Consider the following 22,589-nt stretch of genomic DNA (forward strand, 5'->3'; position numbering starts at 1 on the left):
TCTTTTATTAAAATCTAGAGAGTACTACTGCTAAATAGGTTAGCAAGAACAAGTATGCAAGCCTAAACAGAACATGGGCAAAGAATGGAAAATAAATATTTTGTAGAGCTACGTAGCAGTCATAGCAAATATTTATGAACCAAAATTTCACAAATGTTCTAATTCTGCCCTAGTCAGATGTCAGTCAAATGGTTTGACTGTGAAAAAGGTTTGTTTTCATTTTAAAACAAAAGAATGATTATCAGTAATAGAGACAATTTATGTGAGTTGTACATAGTGAGTTTGCTTTTAACGCCATTATTTTCTTGACTTTTTGTTTGTTCCTTATTTCAGGCAGCATTTACCATCCTCTTGGGCCCATTCACCTTTTTTAATGTGCAGAAAACAAAGTATCTTCAGATCCTGACATCACTCATGAGGTGGATAGGTAAGTCCATGAACAACTGCTGTGCTGCACACACATTACAAATCATGATATCATTGTGAGTTCCTCCTCTGATCTTACAATAGTCATGTCATTAGACTGCTTTCAATGAGAAGTTTTTCATGCAAGTGAGATGGTAGCTGATAGGCAAGACTGCCAACAGTGCAAAAATTGCTGCATTGCTAGCCTTTGTATCTCCCTTGGCCAGGCTGCAATGGTTAGTTTGTATGTCATGAACCTCTCTGATTCTTAGCCAGGAGACTAGGGTTTGTTGCTGCAATTGCTAGACATCTTGGAAACCTAGAGAGAATAATAAACTTCATGAGTAAAGAGGGAACAGCAGTATACAAAGATAGATGCATTTTATTTAAAGGTGTAATTGAATTTGAAGCTACATTTGTATGTGTTTATGCGCCTCACACGGCCGAAAGCAGTTTTTCATGAATCTAATTAAGGTTTGGGATACATTTGTTGCAGGCAGCATACATATAGGAAGAAGACTTTAATGAGGTATTGAGCCCAAGATTAGACAGATCAACAAACACTGGACATGCTAATAATATCCCAGTTATCTTTTAAAAATGGTTGGCTGGGTATTTGGTGATATTATCACCCTAACAAAAGGGACTGCACTTATTATTGTAGCGTTCATAGGTCTTTTTATTACACTTTTATAACATCATTTTTCAAGTCTGTTGTGAAAGCAGAAATAGATACGATGTTTAATCCTGATCATGCACCATTAACTCTTTATTGGGAATTTAAAGAGAAATCATCACCTATTTGGCAGCTACATTACCTTTTAAAAGAGAATTTCCGTGCACTGCTCTGGTTTTCCAGAAGCGGCTTAGTCATGCTGGCCACATGACCCGGAAGCTGGACGTCGGCTCCCTCCGCCAATAAAGCGAGATGAGTGCCGCAACCCCAGAGTCGGTCACGACTGGACCTAATTGTCAGGGGTCCCTTTACCTTTACCTTTAGTTTTCACTGCAGAGTAGGTGGCTGGAGTGGTGGTGAGATTCTAATCCCATTGTTATGGATGGATCATGGATCAAGTCCCCCCAATGTCCGTATTCATGAAACAAAAATGGTATGAGTAAGCAAGAACAGCATTTGTTTTACAAACAAGAGATTCATTTTGTATCCAGTGGTGCTCACTTTACACAAAAAGGCAATCAAAGACAAATGCAAAAAGCAAGAGCGCTCAGTCAACAAGTACTGAAGAGTCTTCAGCTCTGTGTATGCTCAGAACAGATGAATGATTGTGATATAAGTTAAAGCTACCCACATGGGGCTGTGTCTGAAGCAGTTTTGACTCCTTCCATATCTGCTATAGTGGCTGTGCTATATAGTTCTCATAACAATAGATGAAGTAGAAGCCTTCAAAGTGGGTTGTCTGATCAGGCACGCCAATCAATCACATGGGGTTTTTTTGGTTGTTTTTTTTAAAATAATATTTATTACTTTCCAACAAATTAGACATTACATAGAAAAAGAAAATAAACAATACAATACAATACAAAAACAATACCTAACACTAAACTAACAAAAACAATTTAAACTAATAAAACAAAACAAAAACAATTTAAAACACATCAAATAGTTTCAATCTTTCATTCACTTATTTCCATGACCTCCTCACACCTCCCTTTTTGTATTCCACTTCTATTAGTTGTTTCAGCAATTCCTTTCCATCTTCCTCTGCTTTCTATCCTATAATTATCTTAACACATTTTAACCTTATTTTTCCCTTTAATTCTCTATTAATCTATTTATACTTAATTCCTTATAACATTTCTGCTGAAGCCATATAACTTCATTCCAACATTTTTCTAACATTCATTGATTTTACAATATTTCTGTAAATAGTCTTTAAACTTTTTCCAATCTTCTTCCACCGACTCTTCTCCCTGGTCTCGGATTCTGCCAGTCATTTCCGCCAATTCCATATAGTCCATCAACTTCATCTGCCATTCTTCCCGGGTGGGTAAATCTTGTGTCTTCCAATACTTCGCGATGAGTATTCTTGCTGCTGTTGTAGCATACATAAAAAAAGTTCTATCCTTCTTTGGCACCAATTGGCCGACCACGCCCAGGAGAAAGGCCTCTGGTTTCTTCAGAAAGGTATATATGAATACCTTTTTCATTTCATTATAAATCATCTCCCAGAATGTCTTAATCCTTGGGCATGTCCACCAAAGGTGAAAGAATGTACCTTCAGTCTCATTACATTTCCAACATTTATTTTCGGGCAAATGGTAAATTTTTGCAAGCTTGACTGGTGTCATGTACCACCTATAAATCATTTTCATTAAGTTTTCTCTTAAGGCATTACATGCCGTAAATTTCATACCTGTGGTCCATAACTGTTCCCAGTCAGCCATCATTATATTATGTCCAACATCTTGTGCCCATTTAATCATAGCTGATTTCACCGTTTCATCCTGGGTGTTCCATTTCAACAGCAAGTTATACATTTTTGACAAATTCTTAATTTTAGAGTCTAACAGTTCTGTTTCCAATTTTGATTTTTCCACCTGGAAACCAACTTTTTTGTCCAAATTATATGCCTCCATTATTTGATAATAATGGAGCCAATCTTGCACTTTATTTTTCAATTTTTCAAAGCTCTGCAATTTTAGTCTGTCTCCCTCTTGTTCCAGAATTTCCCAATATTTTGGCCATTTGGCCTCCATATTGAGTTTTTTCTGTGCCTTCGCTTCCATTGGTGACAACCATCTTGGGGTTTTCTTTTCTAACAAATCTTTATATCTTATCCATACATTAAACAATGCTTTTCTAACAATATGATTTTTAAACGCTTTATGTGCTTTTACCTTATCATACCACAAATATGCATGCCAACCAAATATGTTGTTAAAACCTTCTAGGTCCAACACATCAGTGTCTTCAAGTAGCAGCCATTCTCTCAGCCAACAAAAAGCAGCTGATTCATAATAGAGTTTTAGGTCTGGCAGGGCAAATCCACCTCTCTCTTTAGCATCAGTTAATATCTTAAATTTTATTCGAGGCTTCTTGCCCTGCCAGACAAATCTGGAAATATCTTTCTGCCACTTCTTAAAACAATCCATCTTATCCAAAATTTGTAATGTTTGAAACAACAATCACATGGTTTTGTTCATGAGTAGGCAAACTAGGGGCCGGATTTGGCCCAATCACCTTATAAATCTGGCCCACGGACGGTCGAGGAATCAGCATGTTTTTACATGAGCAGAATGTGTGCTTTTATTTAAAATGCATCTCTGGGTTATTTGGGGGGCGTAGGAACTCGTTCATATTTTTTTTCAAAATATAGTCTGAAGGACAGTGGACCCCCTGCTGAAAAAGTTTGCTGACCCCTGGTTTTGTTGCTTAGAGATCCATGGGAGGGACCTCTTTGCCATAGCTGTATTCGGGTTTAGGATTGGCTGAGTGATGCAGAAAGCTGATTGGCCAGAGAACAGGAGATTGGCAGAAATGCCTCTAAGTCCAAGGAGGCATAAAATGTGTGGGGAACAGGAAAGTGTGTGTGGATTTGAGATTTGGGGGAGGAAATGTTTTAAAACTCCTTGACATACTCAGTGGGAGGGCTGTGCCCCAGTAGCCCTAATGAACCAGCCTTCACTGTCCTTATCACACCATTTTTATCCTGACCATATAAAATCTTTGTAGGCTCTGGCTTCCTTGCTGGAAATGGTGATCTCATTAAGTGGTATTAGGAATGAAAACGTAATTCCTTCTCAGGTCACTGATCCAGGGCTGATCACTCAACTTTCACTCTGTGTAGTGTATAAATATATCATGCTGATCTCATCCTGTCTCTTTGAAAACCTGACAACTGTCTTTCCTGAAGTTGTAAGATAATGAAACCTTAGTACACAAGCCAGGCTTTGCCTCTGAGTGCTTGGTGAAGATGAGAAATGTGAGAACAGTTTGGGCACCAGGTAGGGAGAAACCTGTTCATTAGTTTAATTCCTGTTCAGGGCCAGTGGAAGATAAGCTGCCCCCAGGTAAAATTTAATGACTATGGCAATGCCTTACTGACTATTCAGTGCATATGATTTTCAGTGAATTTTTTTCGAGAGAAGAAGGAAAATAAGAGCTTAGTGATCTTATTGAAAAGTCAGAGCTGTTGTCATCCAGGGCAGTATCTGTTTATGCAGGGCAGCAGTGGGTTCAGATTCTTACCAGCACCTAATATCTTCCTGAGCACACACAAGCTTTGCGAATTCCATGCTCATTGGAGCAAATGGCGATCTTATTAAGTGGTAATATGAGTTTGAAGAGCAATCCTTTCTCAGCTTGGAAACAGAGTTATTTGCTGTTAACAACTCTCTCACTGGCCTTAACTGAAGCAAATGAACTCGCCTCCCCACCCCTGTTTTGCAGACTCCATCCACTTGGACTCAAGAGCACAGATAGCATTTCCTGGCTCATTACAAGGCAGTGGTGCCAAAGGTGTTTCTGGAAGCACCCTTGAGCTTTCATGCCAAACTCTTTGTGTTAGGCAGACAGATCCTAATTAGTATTTTGTACTGTTAACAGGCATGCATCTGTTTTTTTGTTTCTGCTACTTACAGGAGTACATTACACTGTAGCCTTCTCTCTCTACTTAGTTTGGTTAATTCTCTTTGTGGCACAATGAACTTGGCAAATCAGAGACCAGAATCTCTCTATAATGGAGCAATAAATTTGAGGGAGCCGGCTCACCTTAGTAAACTATGATTTTTAAAATCTGACACACAGTATGCCTGGCACAGGAGTTGCCTTGCTGTGCTCAGTGGTTTCATTCAGGCTGGCGGACATTAGTCTGTTCTGCTTCAGGTGTATGCTAAATTAAGATGACCATAGAGCAGAGTGATCTTGACAACAATTCTACATATGAAGATCATCTTGGGGACCTGCGTTTTTCAGTCCCTTTGTTTTGAAGACAGCCACCTACTGAAACATCAGGCCAACAATATGGCATAAGAAATATTTGAAATCACCTAGGGCTTCAGAATACAAGTGTGATAAAGTCAGCAGCTTCCGACAGCTGGGGTAGAATCTGTTAGCCTTTTGGGCATGGTCTGGAAACAAAGGCTGGCATGATGTAGCAAACTCCTTGTCATAACAAATAAGAGGAAGAAGGGCACTGGGACACATTACCTGAAGTGGAGCAAGCTCCAGATAAAAGCTCCTCTCAATGCAGATGCCTGGATCCATATTGACTCCTCTAGGGATCCCTCTTCCTGCATTCATTTAAAAAAGATTTTCAAAATGCTTATCTTGTTTTCATATTAAAACGCATTCTAGCCTCAGTAATTCTGCCACTCTGGCAAGTGCGTTAATAGAATTATTGAAAATAAGCCTAGCTATGGCCCTGTTATATTGCTGTTAGCTAAAGCAGTATGTGCGAAAGCTTGCAGACAATGCCTGGTGATGTGTTAGAAGCCAGAAGGAGTGGTTGCATAAGATTACCAGCGGTCGAACGCTAAATCAATGCCTTACTTTGCTCCATTACTAGCAGAAGCAGATCTGTGTATAAGAAGCAAATGTGTCATTCAACTATATATACGTAATATAATTTGTGTCACTTCATAAAACTGAAATAATGTTATGTAAGTTGGCTCTTCTTAGCACAGAAAATGGTGTCAAGATCTTAAAGAGTTTCAGATAAGCTAATGTAGCTTTTTGCTCAGAGATGATCCCAAGACAGCAGTGATGAATGTATTACTGGATCACAGAATTCAATAAATAGTTGTGTTTCACCTCATGCATTGGTTCAAGAAGTGCAAATCAGGTAGGTTTGCATTAAAATACAAACTGAACACATTTATTAACATGCCTAGTTAATTATTAAATAATCTGACCATAAACATTGATAAAGGAAATAACTTGTACTTAATATTCATTAAAAAGTTCTTCTAGCACTTCTCTGTTAATCTGTTTCCCACTTTAATAATTATTGTTTATTTTATTAAAAGAATTTCTAACCCGCTGTTCATTGAGTAATCAATGAAGTCCTTTTGCTCTTTGTCTCTCCAGCTGCTTTACCACACATCCAGATTAATTCACTCATCCTTATTGTATAGTGCTTGTCCTCCAAAATAACTTCATTGTCCTCCAAATTTGTTTCCTTTTAGTTGAATCCCATTGTCAGCTCCAATGCCCACAAATGGCCATAGTTAAGATTCCCAAATATCTAGTCCACCAATTCATTCAGGGTGTGCTTGTTACTGCTAAAACTTATTTAAATGGTCTTTTATCTCTCTAACTTCCCTGTTGCTCTTCTACTCCTTCAGTTCAACTTTCCCTCCCATCTCTGCAACTGCCTTGGGAAGCAAAGTGAGGTACCTGAACCTTTCTGTTGGACCTTGATGGGGTTGTGTGTGTGTGTGTGTGTGTGTGTGCATGCACACATGCGCAGTTATTTTAAGCTAACATAGCCCAGACAATAGGACAGAATCTTGGTTGGATTGCTGGATATTATCTGGTCTCAGAGCCAAGATGTCCCAATTATGAATCTGCTCCCAGATGAACCTGACCACATGGCTGGTCTAAACTAGCTCCAGTGTTGCCTCTTTGTGTGTGCACATGTGCATGACAAACAGCCATGGGGGCTGCATGCAGCCTCAGTAAACTGGTTTGGTTTGGGGTATCATCTGCTCCCAGGAATATCTGTGAATGAATGATTGCACAGGAGTTCTCTATTCATTGCCTGTGCTGTCATCCACCAACCTGAGCCGACTGCATTTTTAGACTGGATAGATCAACTCTTGATCAGATCTTAATAAAGCCATTCTTAAGACGTGGAACACATAAAGGTGAAGTTGTATTTTGCCTATATTGAGCTTGGTCTTCTGTGCTTGTCTATAATTCTGTTTCATTTCTGCTTCATAAGCTGGAGGGAACTACTTATGCAGTGTGATATTATTCCTTTTTGCCAGACAACAGCACAATTTTTATTTTTCTTATGAAGGTTGTATATTCTTGCTGGTAGTGTGTTTTTCCCAAAATTAATGCTTAAAGGGCTTTCATTAAAAAAGAAGGCTGTGTTCCCATTGTCAAAGAAGGAAGGTCGGAAAGTAATGTGTGTAGGTTTCAATGGTGTAGACAGATTTGGCAATAAGATATACTGTTGCTTACTGTAAGAACAAATGTTACATGGAAATTATTGCCAAATTGCTCTCTGTGTAGATTTCTCAGTGGGTAGTTGGATAACAATACTTCCTGTATGACTGGGGATTTATGTATTTACAAAAAATATATATACTATTTTTTAGCCTTCAAGCGGCCTTCTAAAACTGTGAACAGGAAAATTTTAGCCCCACCACTTATTTAAAAAGCAGCCTCAAGAGAGGAAGATATAACAACAACAACAACAACAACAACAACTCCCACAGCTTGTTTGGATAAAAATAACCACCACCTCCCTACAAACCAGTAAAGATGGGGACAAGTAAACCTGTCTCAGAGTTTCATAACCACAGTGCTGCCACTGAAGAAGCTCTGTCTCCTATCACTGCAAGACATGTCTCTCTCAACAGAACAAGCAATAGGGCTTCCGATGATGGCCGCAGGTGACAAGTGAGTTATTATGGGAGGAAGCAGTTCTTGAGATATCCTAGCCCCAAACCATTTAGGGCTTTGTAGGTAAAACCAGTAGCTTCAAATGCACCTGGAAAGCAGTGGATCTTGCCTCTGTTCAGTTTTAACTTAACAACCATCCTCTGTCTGAGGCTTCATGTTAATTTTGTGATGAACTGACATGCTGAAAAATAGCTGACAGGCAGTAGCTTATATTAGTTCTTTTACAACCCCTTCCTTTCAAAAATCATATTGAGAGGGCAGAGTATGATCTGTTGCTCATCCTGTTTTTTGTGTAAACGACAAGCCGCCTAGATCTACTGTGAACTATGTATAATGGTATTCTAAATGTAGTTATCTGAAACATACTTTTCAGGCTGCCACCATCACACAAATCCTTCTTTGATGTTCAGAGCAACTTCAGGTATACATGATGATGGGATATCATGGCACATACTTTTCTGATCTTCACAACAAATACAATGGATAGGTCATCTTACACACTGGTGGCAAAGCTGTGGCTTTCCAGATGTGGTCGAGCTGCAACTCACAGCAACCCCAGTCAGTTTATGACCAGGAATTATGGTTCAGCAACATTGGGGGGCCATAGTTTAGCCACCCTTGGCCTAGAGCCCGGCATGCAGTGCCTCATTTTTTCCATGCAGCGTTGTAGAATGTTTAATTGGTTAATCAATTAGTTTGTACTGCATGTGTTGAGAAGCATATATTAAGGGCTAGAGATCATGGGAAAAACACAACAGTGTGGAAGAATTCATCATTAAACATTGACTTTGTTAGCAGCTAAGGCATTTAATTGCAACTTGTTACAGTATGAGACTCCTAGCAGGCTGCAGAGCCAATGCTGAAGAGTTTACCCATCTAGCCCTCAGTCAGGAGCAGGATTTGTTCAGTTTGTTACAGATGCTATATCTGCTATTATTGAATGTTGTTATATTTTAATAATTATGCCTTCTGCAAATTCCCCAGAGTGCTTGCTTTCAGTTTCTCAGTCTATGTTTTCTTTCAGTGGTGCCCTCAAATTTACTCATTTCAGGAAAATTAGCATGTTAGTCCTTTGTGCAGTCTTCTTCCATGGACTGTCACAAACACTTTGGAAAGGTAGTGCCTGGATTTCTGCTCTTCTAACTGATAAGACCACACAGAAGATGGAGGCTGAAATCTTTTGCCCACTTACTTGGGAGTAAGTCCCTTTGAACAATTGTAGGTACCGTATTTCCCCAAAAATGAAGGGGAAATGTGTGTGCGTCCTATGGGGCGAATGCAGGCTTTCGCTGAAGCCTGGAGAGCGAGAGGGATCGGTGCGCACCGACCCCTCTTGCTCTCCAGGCTTCAGGAAGCTATCCCCCCAGCCCGGCAAGCTCCCAGAGCGATGCCAAAGCTGCGCACAGCTTCTCCATCGCTCTGGGACCCGTTCTGGGGGCTGGGAACAGGGGAAGCTCGGGCTTCCCCCGCCCGCAGCCTCGCAAGCTCCCAGAGCGATGGCGAACGTGCGCGCACCTTCACCATCGCTCTCCGACCCGTTCGGGGGGCTGGGGTCGGGGGAAGCTCCAGCTTCCCCCGCCCGCAGCCTCGCAAGCTCCGAGAGCGATGGCGAACGTGTGCGCACCATCGCCATCGCTCTCTGACCTGTTCTGGGGGCTGGGGGCGGGGGAAGCTCGGGCTTCCCCCACCCCCAGCCCCTGCAAGCTCCGGGAGCAATGGCAAAGGTGCGCTCACCTTCGCCATCGCTCTCGGACCCTTTCTGGGGGCTGGGGGCGGGGGAAGCTCGGGCTTCCCCCACCCCCAGCCCCGCAAGCTCCGGGAGCCACTCTGGCTCCCACTCTGGGGGCTGGGGTCGGGGGAAGCTCGGGCTTCCCCCGCCCCAGCCCCGCGCCGGGGGGGGAAAAAATAATTTCCCCCCCATTTATTTCCCCCCCAAAATCTAGGTGCGTCCTATGGGCTGGTGCGTCCTATAGGGCGAAAAATACGGTATATTTATTCAAAGGTAGGTGCATCTAGGTCCTATAGAAACACTGCAGAAAAACTGACAATAAAACTGGAGAGTTCTGCTTTGCACATCTATGCATGTTTTTTCTTTTCATCCTTTGAACTCTCATTCAATTGCTTTCCATTAAATTTTGGAAAGTTATTTTTAAGAAAATGGTTGTGTCGATACAGTATGCCTTGCTTCACTAGTGGATAGATTAGGAAATCAATACTAGTGGCAGGTTCCCTACATACACACAACTGGAAAAAATGCTCAGATTAAGCGGTGCCTCTGATGGAGAAGTAGCATGTGGAATGGTTTTCAAAAGAGGCCCTTTCTGCAGTACGGTTCCCATTATTTGTACACATTTAACAATTTATATAATCTGTTGATAAATGTTTTAGACAGTAGTGGTGCTTGAACTTGGGATAAGAATGAAAACTGGGTATTATAACCCAATTTTGCATGGTGGTTCCTGACATCAAGAGGTTTTTGTCTTTATGGATACAGTTGAACACCATTTTGAAATAAGATGGTAGAATAAACCTTTCAGGACTGTCCTGATTTTATTTTTTTTTTTTTTTAATGATATTTATTGGAAAAAAAATATTTAAGATTACACAAAAGAAAAGACAAGACAGAAAAATAAAAAATAAAACCATCATTCTCAAATTCTCCACTTTCAATACCTTCTTTCTTTGACCTCCTCCTCCTCCCTTTTCTTGTATCCTGATTTATAATAATCGCAGCAAATCCTTTCCATAATTCATAGTATTCTGTCATTACAATACCTTAATCTATTTTCATCTTATCTTATGAAAAACCTTAAAGTTTAAAACTTAAATCTTATTTTTACCAACTTCTCCTAACCATAACATTCTTACTTAATTCTTTAGACATTTTTACAAGAGCCAAATAATTTCATTTCAACATTTTCCTAACATTCATCAATTTTATAGAACAAACCTAATAATAAAAATAAAAGAGATAAACAATCAAATCTTCATCCAGCGTCCCTTCCTCCTGGTCCCGGGTTTTGTCAGTCCTTTTTATCCTATTAATCTGGCACATTAACCTGGTAATCTTATATCCGAGGCCCTCAAGTCTCTTCCATGTCCCTTCCGCAACTCTTCTTCATATTTTCCTTTCATTCGTGGGAACTCCAGCTTGATAATGTTTTTGACCCTTTTCAACAAAACAGCCCCTTTTCCATAGTCCAGACTAGACTCCATGTGGTATTTAAAAACATGTTCCAGGTTCCCTCCAAAATTGAGAGCCCCCACAGCTCCAGACATCTGACGGCCCATTTCCAGACTCGAAAAGTCCAAATCTCCCTGTATAGGGGGATCTGTCCAACCCCCCATTTCCAAACCAGACTTTATCTTTCCAAGTCTGGTTTTTTCCAAGTTCATTTGTCAAATCCAAAAATTTATATTCCTGCTGGGCCACAGCTCCCTCCGTCTCTGGCGCCCAAGATTCAGCAACATCCTCTTCTCTCAACTGTTCTGTCATGGCGCGCTCCTGTTTTAGTTCCTGGGTGGGCTCCATATAATTTCCCACTACCTGTTCAAAGGTTCTGGCCGCATTAGTCATCAAATCCGTCTTCTGGCTTAACTGATCCAATAGGGCATTTATTTTGCAGAGAGCTCCCAACAGTGCTTCTGAAGACATTGTCCTGCAAGGTCACAGATCCTTTCCCACGGTTGTAATCAGTGACAGCTGTAAGCTCCCAGGGATTAGTTACAATTTCACAGTCCCCCTCTAGGGGGAAAAACTTCTGGTTGTTCTTTCTTTTAAAAACAATAGCAACAAAGTTTCTTTTTAAAGATATTTTGTCCATATTTGTTCTTTTAAAATGCGAAAGGAAACAATGGAATCACTATGTTTCTCTTCTTCTAACTATCTGTCAAAGACATTTGTTTCTGGTCAGTGAGCTTCAAACGTCCATTCTGACACCCCGCTCCAGGATCAGGACGGTGGAAAATTACTTTGCTTTAAACTCACTTCTGCAGGTTTAAACAACCCCCCAAAAAAGAGATCCCCCTTCTTCTCCTGCTACCGAAGGGGGGTTCAGCGATTTTAAATGATGAAAGCCAATCCTTTGAAAGTGATTTTTAAAGCTCTAGTTTGCGTTGTCTTTGCTTTATTCTGGCTACAAGGAAACGGAAGGCTGACTTCCTGTTTAAACCTTCCCGTTTCAGTACCAAATTAAGGTGAATTTTTAAGTCCAAATTCCTTTCTATTTCGCCAGTTCTTATTTAAAGTCCAAATGTTCAATGTTCCAGTACTCACGGTTGGTTATTTTAGATGCCAAATTGTCCCAGTAAAAAGGCAGCGCTCTCCGGCAACGGCTATGCGGCTTCGCTCCGCAGAAAAAGCAATTGACTCACAGCACCGCGCCTCTTCCCCCTCTTCGCTTCGGAGCCCGTTAGTGGGTTCCTTTGCGGGTTGGGGGGGGCGCTAAGGGTGCCCGCCGAGCAGGACTGTCCTGATTTTAACCACTGGTTTCAAAACTGTACTGATTTTTTGTTTTCTTAGAATTCCCAAGCAACACTGAGTGTGATGCTTCTAGGTTTGAACTTTGGATAGTCACTTAATGATGTGTTCATTTCCCCTGATCTTGAGAAGATCCAGTGAGCTGCTCCTTTTTTTGTTTTATTTACCGTATTTTTCACTCCATAAGGCGCACCGGACCATAGGGCGCACCTAGTTTTTAGGGGGGGAAATAAAGGAAAAAAATGTATTCCCCTCCCCAGCCCCAAAGAGCAAAGAAGCCAAGACAGCGAGCGGGATGGATCCCGCTCGCTGTCTTGTCTTCGTTTTTAGCCGCGGGGCTGGGGATGGGGGAAGCCCAAGCTTCCCCCGACCCCAGCCCCCAGAACAGGCAGCTATCCGCAAGCCTTCCGAGCGCAGCTGTGCTCCGAAGGCTTGCGGATAGCTGCCTGAAGCCTGCATTCGCTCCATAGGATGCACACACATTTCCCCTTCATTTTTGGAGGGGAAAAAGTGCGTCCTATAGAGTGAAAAATATGGTAAAGCATATGATGCATTAGTTTGCTACACAAGTGAAAGAAATTAGTTCTGCATTTCCAGAGAGCCTCTCTCTAGTGTTGTTCAATTCTTACTTAGAATAAATACCTAAAATGCATGTGATTTTCTTCTGTGGTGGTTCATCTGTTACCATTTGCCTTCTCTAAGATGAGCAATTAGCCAAAACAAAACAAAAGAACCCTCTTTTTCTGAGCTGCTGCATAGATTCATAATTCCATACAGTAGTATGGCTGTCCTGCTGCTGTTTTTAAATTAAAATGTAAATTCATCCAGAGATTCCATCTCTGAACTAGTCTTGTTCCCACTCCTAAAATTTGACAATTGCTAATTGGGAAAGGGGACTGGGGGAATACTTCAATTTTTTAGAGCCACGGCTTGTACAGAGGTTTAAAAACTCTTGCTATTTCCAGTCTCCTGCAGTGAGATTAGTATGTCAGCATCCTTCCCCTCTAGACAGGCACTCTTCTTCTGATAAAAGGCTGAGCTTACTGTGACAGTTTATGATAGGCTCATTCAGACTTCTTGCTCTTTCGAGTCTGTTTTACACACTGTACAGGTAGGATGGGTAAAATTCTGAGCCACAAGCCATTTCATGTTTGTTTTAAGGGTATTCAAGTGACGTCCTTATCTCACCAAGTTTGTACGTGTGCATTTTCTTTGTTTCTTTTGAGGGAGGACAAGAACAGCTGTATAGTGGATAAATAATGCACTTAGTAAGGAGAAGAAAATATATTTACAACGACAAAGTTGAAATACCATGCTTCTCCACAATCTCATCTCTTTGTGAAACATCTGCTGAAGAACTAGTTTTCAGCACCGTCTGTTGGGGGTGAGGGGTGAGGTAAAGTGGTGCCATTTTGAGTCTTAGTCCCTTGTTAGTTTCAGATAAAAAATCAAGAATGATATAGAGTGCTGTATCTGGCTGTTGAAGATCTTGCTAGATAAAATGAGTGTTTAAGAAGAGCGTCCCCCCCCCCCCCAGACTGGAAGAGAAAGTTGTTCCATTTGCATAGGCCACTTCAGTTATGTTTAGCTGTGGCATTCAGAGCAACTGTTTATTTCAGTTTCGTGCTACATCCAGGGTAGAAAGGAGGAGTAACCCTATGGAACTGGCGGAAATGACTGGCAGAATCCGAGACCAGGGAGAAGAGTCGGTGGAAGAAGACTGGAAAAAATTTAAAGACTATTTACAGAAATACTGTAAAATTAATGAATGTTAGAAAAACGTTGGAATGAACTTATATGGCTTTAGTAGAAACGTTATAAGGAATTAAGTACAAATAGATTAATAGAGTATTAAGGAAAAAATAAGGTTAGAATGAGTTAAGATAATTGTAGGATAGAAAACAGAGGAAGATGGAAAGAAATTGCTGAAATAATTAACAGAAGTGGAATACAAAAAGGGAGGTGTGAGGAGGTCATGGAAATAAGTGAATGAAAGATGGGATAATGAAATTGTTTGATTTATTTTATTGTTTTGTTTTGCTAGTTTAATGTATTGCATTGTATTGTCTTTTTAGGGTTTAAATTTTTGGAAAAGTAATAAATATTATTTTTTAAAAAAGAAAGAAAGAAAGGAGGAGTAACCCAACATGCCTTAATATCTGTAGTAGGGTATTTCGTTGCCCAGGCAGTTCTAGGAAATTGTGGTGCTTCATTGGATACTAGACCCACCAAATTCGAGAAGTTTTCTTGATATGTAAGATTTACATCTTGTTCATGACATGCCCAAGTTCTGTCCAAATATACATTGGCAGAGCTGGTGCTATAATGAGGCACATTGAAACCATTGTCTCAGGCAGCAGGCAAATGTGGTTAGGTTAACAAGCATGGACTGTTGCTCCCATGCCTCATTGTTGCTCCACTCTCATATTTCTCCACTCTCATTATTGCTGCCTCTGCCACTACCATTCACCCAGCTGCACACTGAGCCTCTCCAACACCTGCACCCTCCTCCTCTCTTGCTCTAGCACCTGAGGAAAGGCCCAAGGAGCCTTTCTCAGAGCAAGGCATTGTGAAGTGTACTTATAAAAATACCTCTGAGCCAGAAAACTAAAGCAACAACAATGAGGCAGGGCACCTGCACTGCCATAGCTCAAAACGGTGCATAAATGTAGGAAAAAGTTTAAAGTTATGCTGTTTAAAGTAACTTTCACCTTGTTCTTAAGCTTAAAAAACATTTCTAGCTGCTACAGCAGTGTGGGACCTTTCCCAGTACTTTCACATCTTTACCACCTAAATGCACAGTATTCTGTCATACTCAGTTTGAGGGATATCATCCTTTTTCTCATGGGGTGACATAAGTGAATTTCATAAAGTACATTTAGTTGAAATTGAGCAGCGTAGCAAGTACATAGTTGTGCTAGTGCCCCCAGATTGTGAAGTTTTGCTGTCTACTAGATGAGAATAAATTAGGCAAAACAGCATTCCCATTTTGCTGACTAGGTGCCTGCAGTCTTTTTTTATAAGACTATAATGCCTCCCTATATCTTCCTTGGTCTTCTATCTCCTTACAGGCTGACCCTCCACATTGCTCCTGTGTCCTCTTTTGGGGACACTTTTTTTCCAGAGCCTGCTCACATTCTGAACTTCTTTGTTATTTCTGTTGAGTTCTTGTTCCTAAGAGTGATATATTAATGATGTATTTCAGACATTGCAGTTCTTATAGTTTGTTATTCTTGCCACTGTTGTGTACTGGAATATGTAATAAATTTTATGAAAGCTTGCATAGAATGAAACCTATGGCTCAAATAAATGTGAAGAAGACGATGCCACCTGCAGGAGAATTGTTAAATAACTTAAAACAAAAAACATAATCATGCATCAAATTAAGTGAACTCTACTCCATGAAAGTTGCACCATAATGAATTTGTTAGTCTTTAAGGTGCCACAAGACTATTGTTTTTCCTGTTCCTTCTGGAAACTTTAAAAAAGTTGATCAAAGACATGATTACTTGAAATTAAGGGGAACTGAAATCAATGTGGCTTACAAGATACTTCTTTTTTAATCTTGGTGTGTTAGACTAATACTAGTGTTTCAGTATTGTCCATCATTTACCCTCTGTTTGCTTTTCTCTTGAATCTTACCTCAGAACCTCTCAGTGCCAGTGTTTTGCTGGGTCTCTAGGCCATCACCCTAACATTTTGCAAGCCTTTGCTTATACAGTGGTACCTCAGGTTACATACGCTTCAGGTTACAGACTCCGCTAACCTAGAAATAGTACCTTGGGTTAAGAACTTTGCTTCAGGATGAGAACAGAAATCGTGCTCTGGCGGCGCTGCGGCAACAGGAGGCCCCATTAGCTAAAGTGGTGCTTCAGGTTAAGAACTGTTTCAGGTTACGAACGGACCTCTGGAACGAATTAAGTACTTAACCCGAGGTACTACTGTACTAAGGGATCTTGACAACAACTGTCTAGGAGCATGTGCAACTGTGAGAGGAAGAATCTGCCCCTGAACCCTCTCCTAAGGGCATTTCCCACCTTCAGAGGGACTGCAATATCCTCTCCTCTTCCTCCTCCTGTTTTCCTCCTGGTGCTTCCTCCTCCTAAGAGTCTATCCTGATACTTTTTCGATGAGGAACAAAGCAAGAGGCATGTACTGCAAGAGGGTGATTCATTATCATTATGCGCTGGCGTATTGATTCTCCGCTTTGGGAGGAAAGTTCTGTCACGCCATCAGCTAGGACTGATGGATAGCTCTGCCAGAAATGTGTCAAAACTCTTGACACAGTGCTTGCTTAAACAAATAGTTCTAAGTGGATTGAGGGTAGGCATGGACTATGGGCACCTCCTATTCTGTCAAGATGGTGGGGTGGAATTTCATGCTCTCATCTGCTCTGCATTACTTGGAGAAGTGAAAACTGAAAGTGTCATTCATGCCTTCTAGTGGCATTTGATCAGTGTTGCTCAAGGCTTTGAGCTTAAAGAATGTATGGTTCTGGGGAAGGTAGAATAACTGAGTTGCTGGGAAATGGGAGACCTCAATTTACACCTCCTGTTCTGTGTATATCTCCTGTTGCATGCAATTAGAGAGCTGTTCTGGCCAAGAATTTCCAGAGTAGTAGTCTTTTATTACTCTGTTGCAGCAGAACCAACTAAGAGCTTTGTGGCACATGAAAAGAGTTAGAGGTACTTATACACATGGTGATGGTGGGAAGTGTTAACAGTGAGGATGGAGGGAAATAAATAGTAATGATTATGGACAGGATTCTTCCACTTGTGCAACAGTATTTCTTTTCCTCCTTTCATGCAACTCCCAAAATTGGCTCTGTGGGGGTTGAGAGAACCCTCAGAACAGCACATATGGGGGAGAAGTAGTGGTACCTGGCAAACTGTAATGCTTGCATATACAGAAAGATTGTAAAAGCAGGATGTTGAATTCTACTGTGTTTAATTAACTGTAGACCTTAACATATCACAATATAAAATATTTGCTTTTGTCAGCAAGTTAAATATCCTTTATCTTGATTCAGTCCATAGGTGAATTATAGCATATTAAGAGATTTATTATGAATTGAATTGAGACAAATGATTTTTATCACAGTACACGTATTAAGGCTTAGTAGTGTCAATATGTTTATGTTATCAATAACTGGTTTGTGGGTGTTCATAGTAAATTATGTAATTATCACTGTCCTTTTCTGCATTTCATTTCCCTCTGACCTCAATGTTGGTAATTCCCTCACCAACCATGTGTGGAAGTCAGGATAACTCTTGATGATGTGAACTGTAGTCTGGACCAAATGTGTTAGTCCTTAAAGTGCCACAAGATCCTTTTCCGTTTCTGTCTGAGAGTGTATATAAAAAGGTAAAGGTAAAGGACCCCTGACAGTTAAGTCCAGTCGCAGATACAGTCATATAAAATTGCTCTTGACTTTGTTGCCTTGCGGATAACCTAGCATAGTTATCCGCAGTTGCTGAAACGTTGCTTGATGTGCTTGACCAATAATGCTTAGAACTGAAAGTCAGCATTGAAACAATTAGATATCGTCACATTGCCCAGAATAACTGCTAGATTCCAGATCAGCAGAACAAGAGCCAACACATTTTAGCTCCACAAGTAACATGAACATTACTTTTATGAAAATGGAACATAATTGTATAGGAATGCCATTTGATGATATTTAGGTATAGCTTTGAATGAGGTTTCACAAACCAGGACAGATAACCCAAAAGTATAAACATCCTCCAACAATTGTCAGCATAAGAACAAACAATTAGCCTGAAGGCAGAATGATCTAGTAGTGACCAGTGCAAGACTCCATAGAAAAACTTAACGTTTCAGTCCCTGATGTTGTTGAGTTCTTCTTGGTGGTCTGAAGCCTCTGTTGGCCTACACTTGCTTTATGTGTGACAGGAGCACTCATTCCGAAAAACTTCACACTTTCTGTCAAACAATACCTGATGAGCTTGGGAAGGCTAAACTAACTTTTCCGTGTTCCCTGTGGAGATCCGTGTCCTTATCTTTCTGCCACAAATGGAATTTTTAATATCCCCAGGCTTCCAGGCTTTCCCTAAGTACCAATGTTTAGATATAGGCTCATACATATTCATTCCACATCTGGCCAGAAGAACAGTTCCCTGTAGCAGAGTTGTCCACTTCTCTAAAATCAACATCTTCTGGGTCAAGTTGGGCAGACAGCATTTGTTTTCCTCACAGCAGGTCTTGCAAGAGGCAGTCTCATCACTCTTGAGTTCCCCTTCAGATTTTCTCTTTGTTCTAGGAGAGGGGCAGGGAAGAAAAAGACATTATGTGCCTTCTTTGCTGCTCTCATGTGTTACAAGCCTGGTCATATTGTGCAGGCATATCTTCTTTTAGAACATGCTTTTAGAGCACCTTGAGCAGGAAACAATGGCTTTCTTTTCCTGACTACTACCTTAGACTGTGACTTCTTTGTAGCTCCTTTTTTTAAAAACAACTACATGAAGACGTCATATTTAATAATAGTATGTGTCGGGCCTTTCCCCGACTCTGAGGTGGGCTGCAGATGGGCTTTGTCTCAGGCATCAGATCAAGGATAGTAGGGTCTGAGGCAAATGTGGAGTTTGAGCCAGGCAGAAAGAAGAATTCCAGGGGTTGAAGGGCCAAAGGCAAACAAGTTATGATCAGGAGACCAGAGGCCTAGACAGGCAGCTTGTACTGACAAGTCTGCAAGGGCTTTTGGGGGCTTGATGGGACCTAATTGACTTGGAGAGACAGTTGACATTATTGGAGGCACCACCAGTTCTGAGAGGGTCTTCCAATGCCTCCCCCCCTCCCCCTCGGTCACTCCATTTCCGCTCCTGGTTCTTCACTCTTCTCTTTGGCCTGTCTATTTTTTGTTTTTTAGGTATAGGTATCAGCAGCGGTGGTGCTGCTTTTCACCCTCCCTTTCTCTGTGACTGGGTAGGTTGCAAGCAAGCAAGACAAAGCTGCTTGCCAGCATATACCAGATCCTTCATGACTCCAGCTTACAAACATTTCCATTAACAAAAATTCAGAACCCAAGGCAGGAGTGGGAGCTGGCTCAGGCAGTAAGACACTAGCTTTGACACTGCAGAATTGTTGAGGATAAAGGAGTAAAAGGCATTGGAACACTGACTGTTGGAAACCTTGGTTTGAGACCCCCTCAACACTTTTCCATGTGGCACAGAATAGGAATGTGGAACCCCTTTCAGCCTGCGGGCCATATTCCCTTCTAGGAGCCGCAGTGGCAGATAATGACCAGAGACAGAAGTGGATGGAGCAATTAATTTGAACATTAATGGTAAGCGCACACACCATCTCTATCCGGGCAGGCAAGAGACATTATCAAAGCTTCAGGATTTCAACCAGGAAAACACTCAAGGAAGGTATAAAACAGGGCTGGTGAGGTGTGGCCTTGAGAAACCCAGAAGCCAGATAAGAGAGACCTGGAGGGCTTCCAGGTCTGAGGTTCCCCTTCTGCTTTAGACTACCAGAGCATTTGAGTTGTTGTATTTATCCTCATTGCCTTTGTTACATGAATACAGATGCGTGGAGCTTCACATATGCCCACAAAACCCAGCTTCCCTCCTGGTCTATCAGGAGCTATCTGTTACAGACTATCACCCTCTCTTTGTTTTGATTTATCGCTGGACATAACTGGGTTTTGGAGCTTTGTCTTCATCTTGCTGCCACATAGGGACAGGAAGATAAATCTAGCCTGTGAATGTTTAGCTGTACAGTTCCAGCAGCACAAGGGAAAGGGATGTCCTCCTATATCCCCTTGACTAGGAAAATAGATCTGCCAGGATAGCTTTGGAGTGTTGAACTTTACCAGATCTTTGTACAATGTGCGTTGATAAAATTCCATGTACTTCAAAATAAGAAATTTGGCTGAAAGGATATGATTTAGGAAGGCAGATCAGATCTCTGCTGAAAAAGGAAAAAGAACCTATTATTGCAAGTGCTGGTACAGTTCTCATAAAGGACAATCTGTATATGTAAGTGTTGCATAACTATTGATAGTTTGCAATGTTACAATCTTCCATAATGGAGAAGGTGCCTGAATTTCAAAAGTACCCATCATTTTACCCAGAAAGTAAGATGATACTCCTTAAATATCCAGTGTGGGATGGGAAGAAGAGGTCATTTCACTGAATTCAGTAGTCAGCAGACCAGGCCTTGCACTTTCGTCACAAAAATAACTTGCTTTTTTAAAAAGGGTGAGAGAAATCGACCGATTCACAGGATTAGTTCTCTACAGGAAGGCAAAATCAGGTCAGCTTTTCGCAGTGTAGGCTACCCTTAAAGCACCTGCTGGTTCAGAAAGGAGAAATAGACAAGCTCTTATTCCACCATGACTTGATGTTTGTGGACCTGTTGGTCTCTGACTTGGAAAAGCACCACATCCCATGCGGCACAGGGATGGCATGTTGGACTGACTCCTGAAGCAGGTTTGGAATGAAAAATGTGCCCTTGCAGGGTCACCCTGACTAGCAAGCAGCTACCTGTTTTCATTAGTGGAGCATGCAGAGACATACCAGGTGACATAAAAGGCATTAAGTTCAAGAGTCTGGAAAGTGTGGGTGTGGGAAAGTCTATGGGGTTCATACCGATAGCTTTGCTGAAAGGTCAGCTCCTTCCTATTTAAGTGTTTTGTTTGTAAATAGAATGTATTTTATTTATAATTCTTATCATTTATACAAAAAGAATTACATTAAAAAATATAAGTATTTCTCGATCAGTGTTACCCTTGTGCTTGATGACCAGAAACAAGCTTTTTTATATCAGGCTCTATTGCTGTGAGGAATAACCCAAAGATCACCTCTGACCATTATATGAAGGTGATTTTGCGTGAGGCTGTGTAACTCTTGCATTCAGCAACGTATCTCTTTGTGCAGTAATACTTGCATGAAGAGACAGCACCCCGCACACTTAGCACTGCTGCAGCCGCGCAGCATTGGTGTGCGGAAGTGGGAGGGAAAAGGAAACGGAAGCAATGTTGCCGCAGAATGTGCATGGTGCTCCATCCATTGGGAAGCACAGTCACTTCTCTGTTCACTCTACATCTTTGTTTTCTTTTCTCAGTCACTTCTCTGTTTTTTTCACTTCTCACTTCCCTCTGTAGCTCCCTAGTCTCATGCCATGGCCCCCCATTTATCCAATTTCTGCCTGTGGCCCCCTTGGAATATCATGGGGGCCCCCAGGGAGGCATATGGCCCCCCGGTTGGCGAGCACTGTTTTGTTAGCTTGTGGGCAAGGACTGTTTTGTTGCAGGTTGGTTTTGTATGAGCTGCTCTCTGAGACACTGGGCTGAAGAGCAGGACACACATGAATGAATAAATACTAAGAGTGGCTTGCATTCCTTAAAGTACATGCTGCTTCTGGTGTGGAAAAGAATGGGTTAAATGAGCAGCCTGTACCTGATAAGGGAACTTGGCAAGGAAATAGGTCAGATCTTCACCCTTGATTGAGCAGAGATAGTAGAGATTTACTGCTTCTCTCTCTGCAGGGGAAGAGGTGCAGAGGTCTTGCAGTTAAATATAGTTAAGCTAAGGCAGAGATACAGGACTGGACACCACAAGTCAAATTATTTTCCCCAAAGAGAAAGATCTGGATATCTTCTGCTTGCTTTTTCTGAGAAGAATAACCTGCCTTGCTTGTTCTTTCTTGAGAGCTGTCTCTTCCATGTCACTCCTGCTCTCTTGTTCCTTTGTTCCTGTCAGAATGTCCGAGCTCACAATTCTCTTAAACTCTGTTGAGAATATTTGGTGTCCTTGGGCAGGTTCTAGATGACTTGAAGGGCTTTGTACCTTTGCTGTGGTGGTTTGTAGTTTTTCTGTATTTGTCATTGATAGAAGAGACTTATAAGGAGCAGTTCCAGCTGCTTTATAATGAATCTTTGGTTCCCCCCCCTTTTTTCCCTTTTTTTGTGTCTTCAAGACAGATGATTAAAGGAAATTCTCCAGTAAACAAAGAGGTGGCAAATGGTTTCTAACAGAACATCTAACAGATGCTGTACAGAACATCTCATGGTGGTTATTTTTGATTGTTACTATGTTATGTGTTTTTATATTTTAAATTGCTTCGTCATCCTTGGAGGAAGGGCAGTAT

General features: G+C 41.2%; 1 protein-coding gene and 1 long non-coding RNA gene across 3 annotated transcripts in view; one reads left to right on the forward strand and one right to left on the reverse strand.

Annotated features, from left to right (window-relative positions):
• Positions 1–22,589, forward strand: part of TMEM104 (transmembrane protein 104) — an 82,790-nt gene that overhangs the window by 49,535 nt on the left and 10,666 nt on the right. The window contains exon 9 of the mRNA XM_080993876.1: positions 334–427. Within this exon, the coding sequence (XP_080850002.1) occupies positions 334–427 (94 nt within the window). The remainder of the gene's footprint in view (positions 1–333; positions 428–22,589) is intronic.
• On the reverse strand, positions 18,094–22,227 carry LOC308470699. 2 transcript variants are annotated; one of them, XR_013982569.1, is made up of 2 exons: positions 22,131–22,227; positions 18,094–18,752 (listed from the first exon to the last, which is right to left on the reverse strand). It is a non-coding gene; the product is annotated as an uncharacterized lncRNA (long non-coding RNA). The 2 variants fall into 2 exon arrangements; XR_013982570.1 differs by having other exon boundaries at positions 21,899–22,207.

Source organism: Podarcis pityusensis (assembly GCF_964106645.2).
Source record: "Podarcis pityusensis genome assembly, chromosome: 2".
NCBI classification, from domain to species: domain Eukaryota; kingdom Metazoa; phylum Chordata; class Lepidosauria; order Squamata; family Lacertidae; genus Podarcis; species Podarcis pityusensis.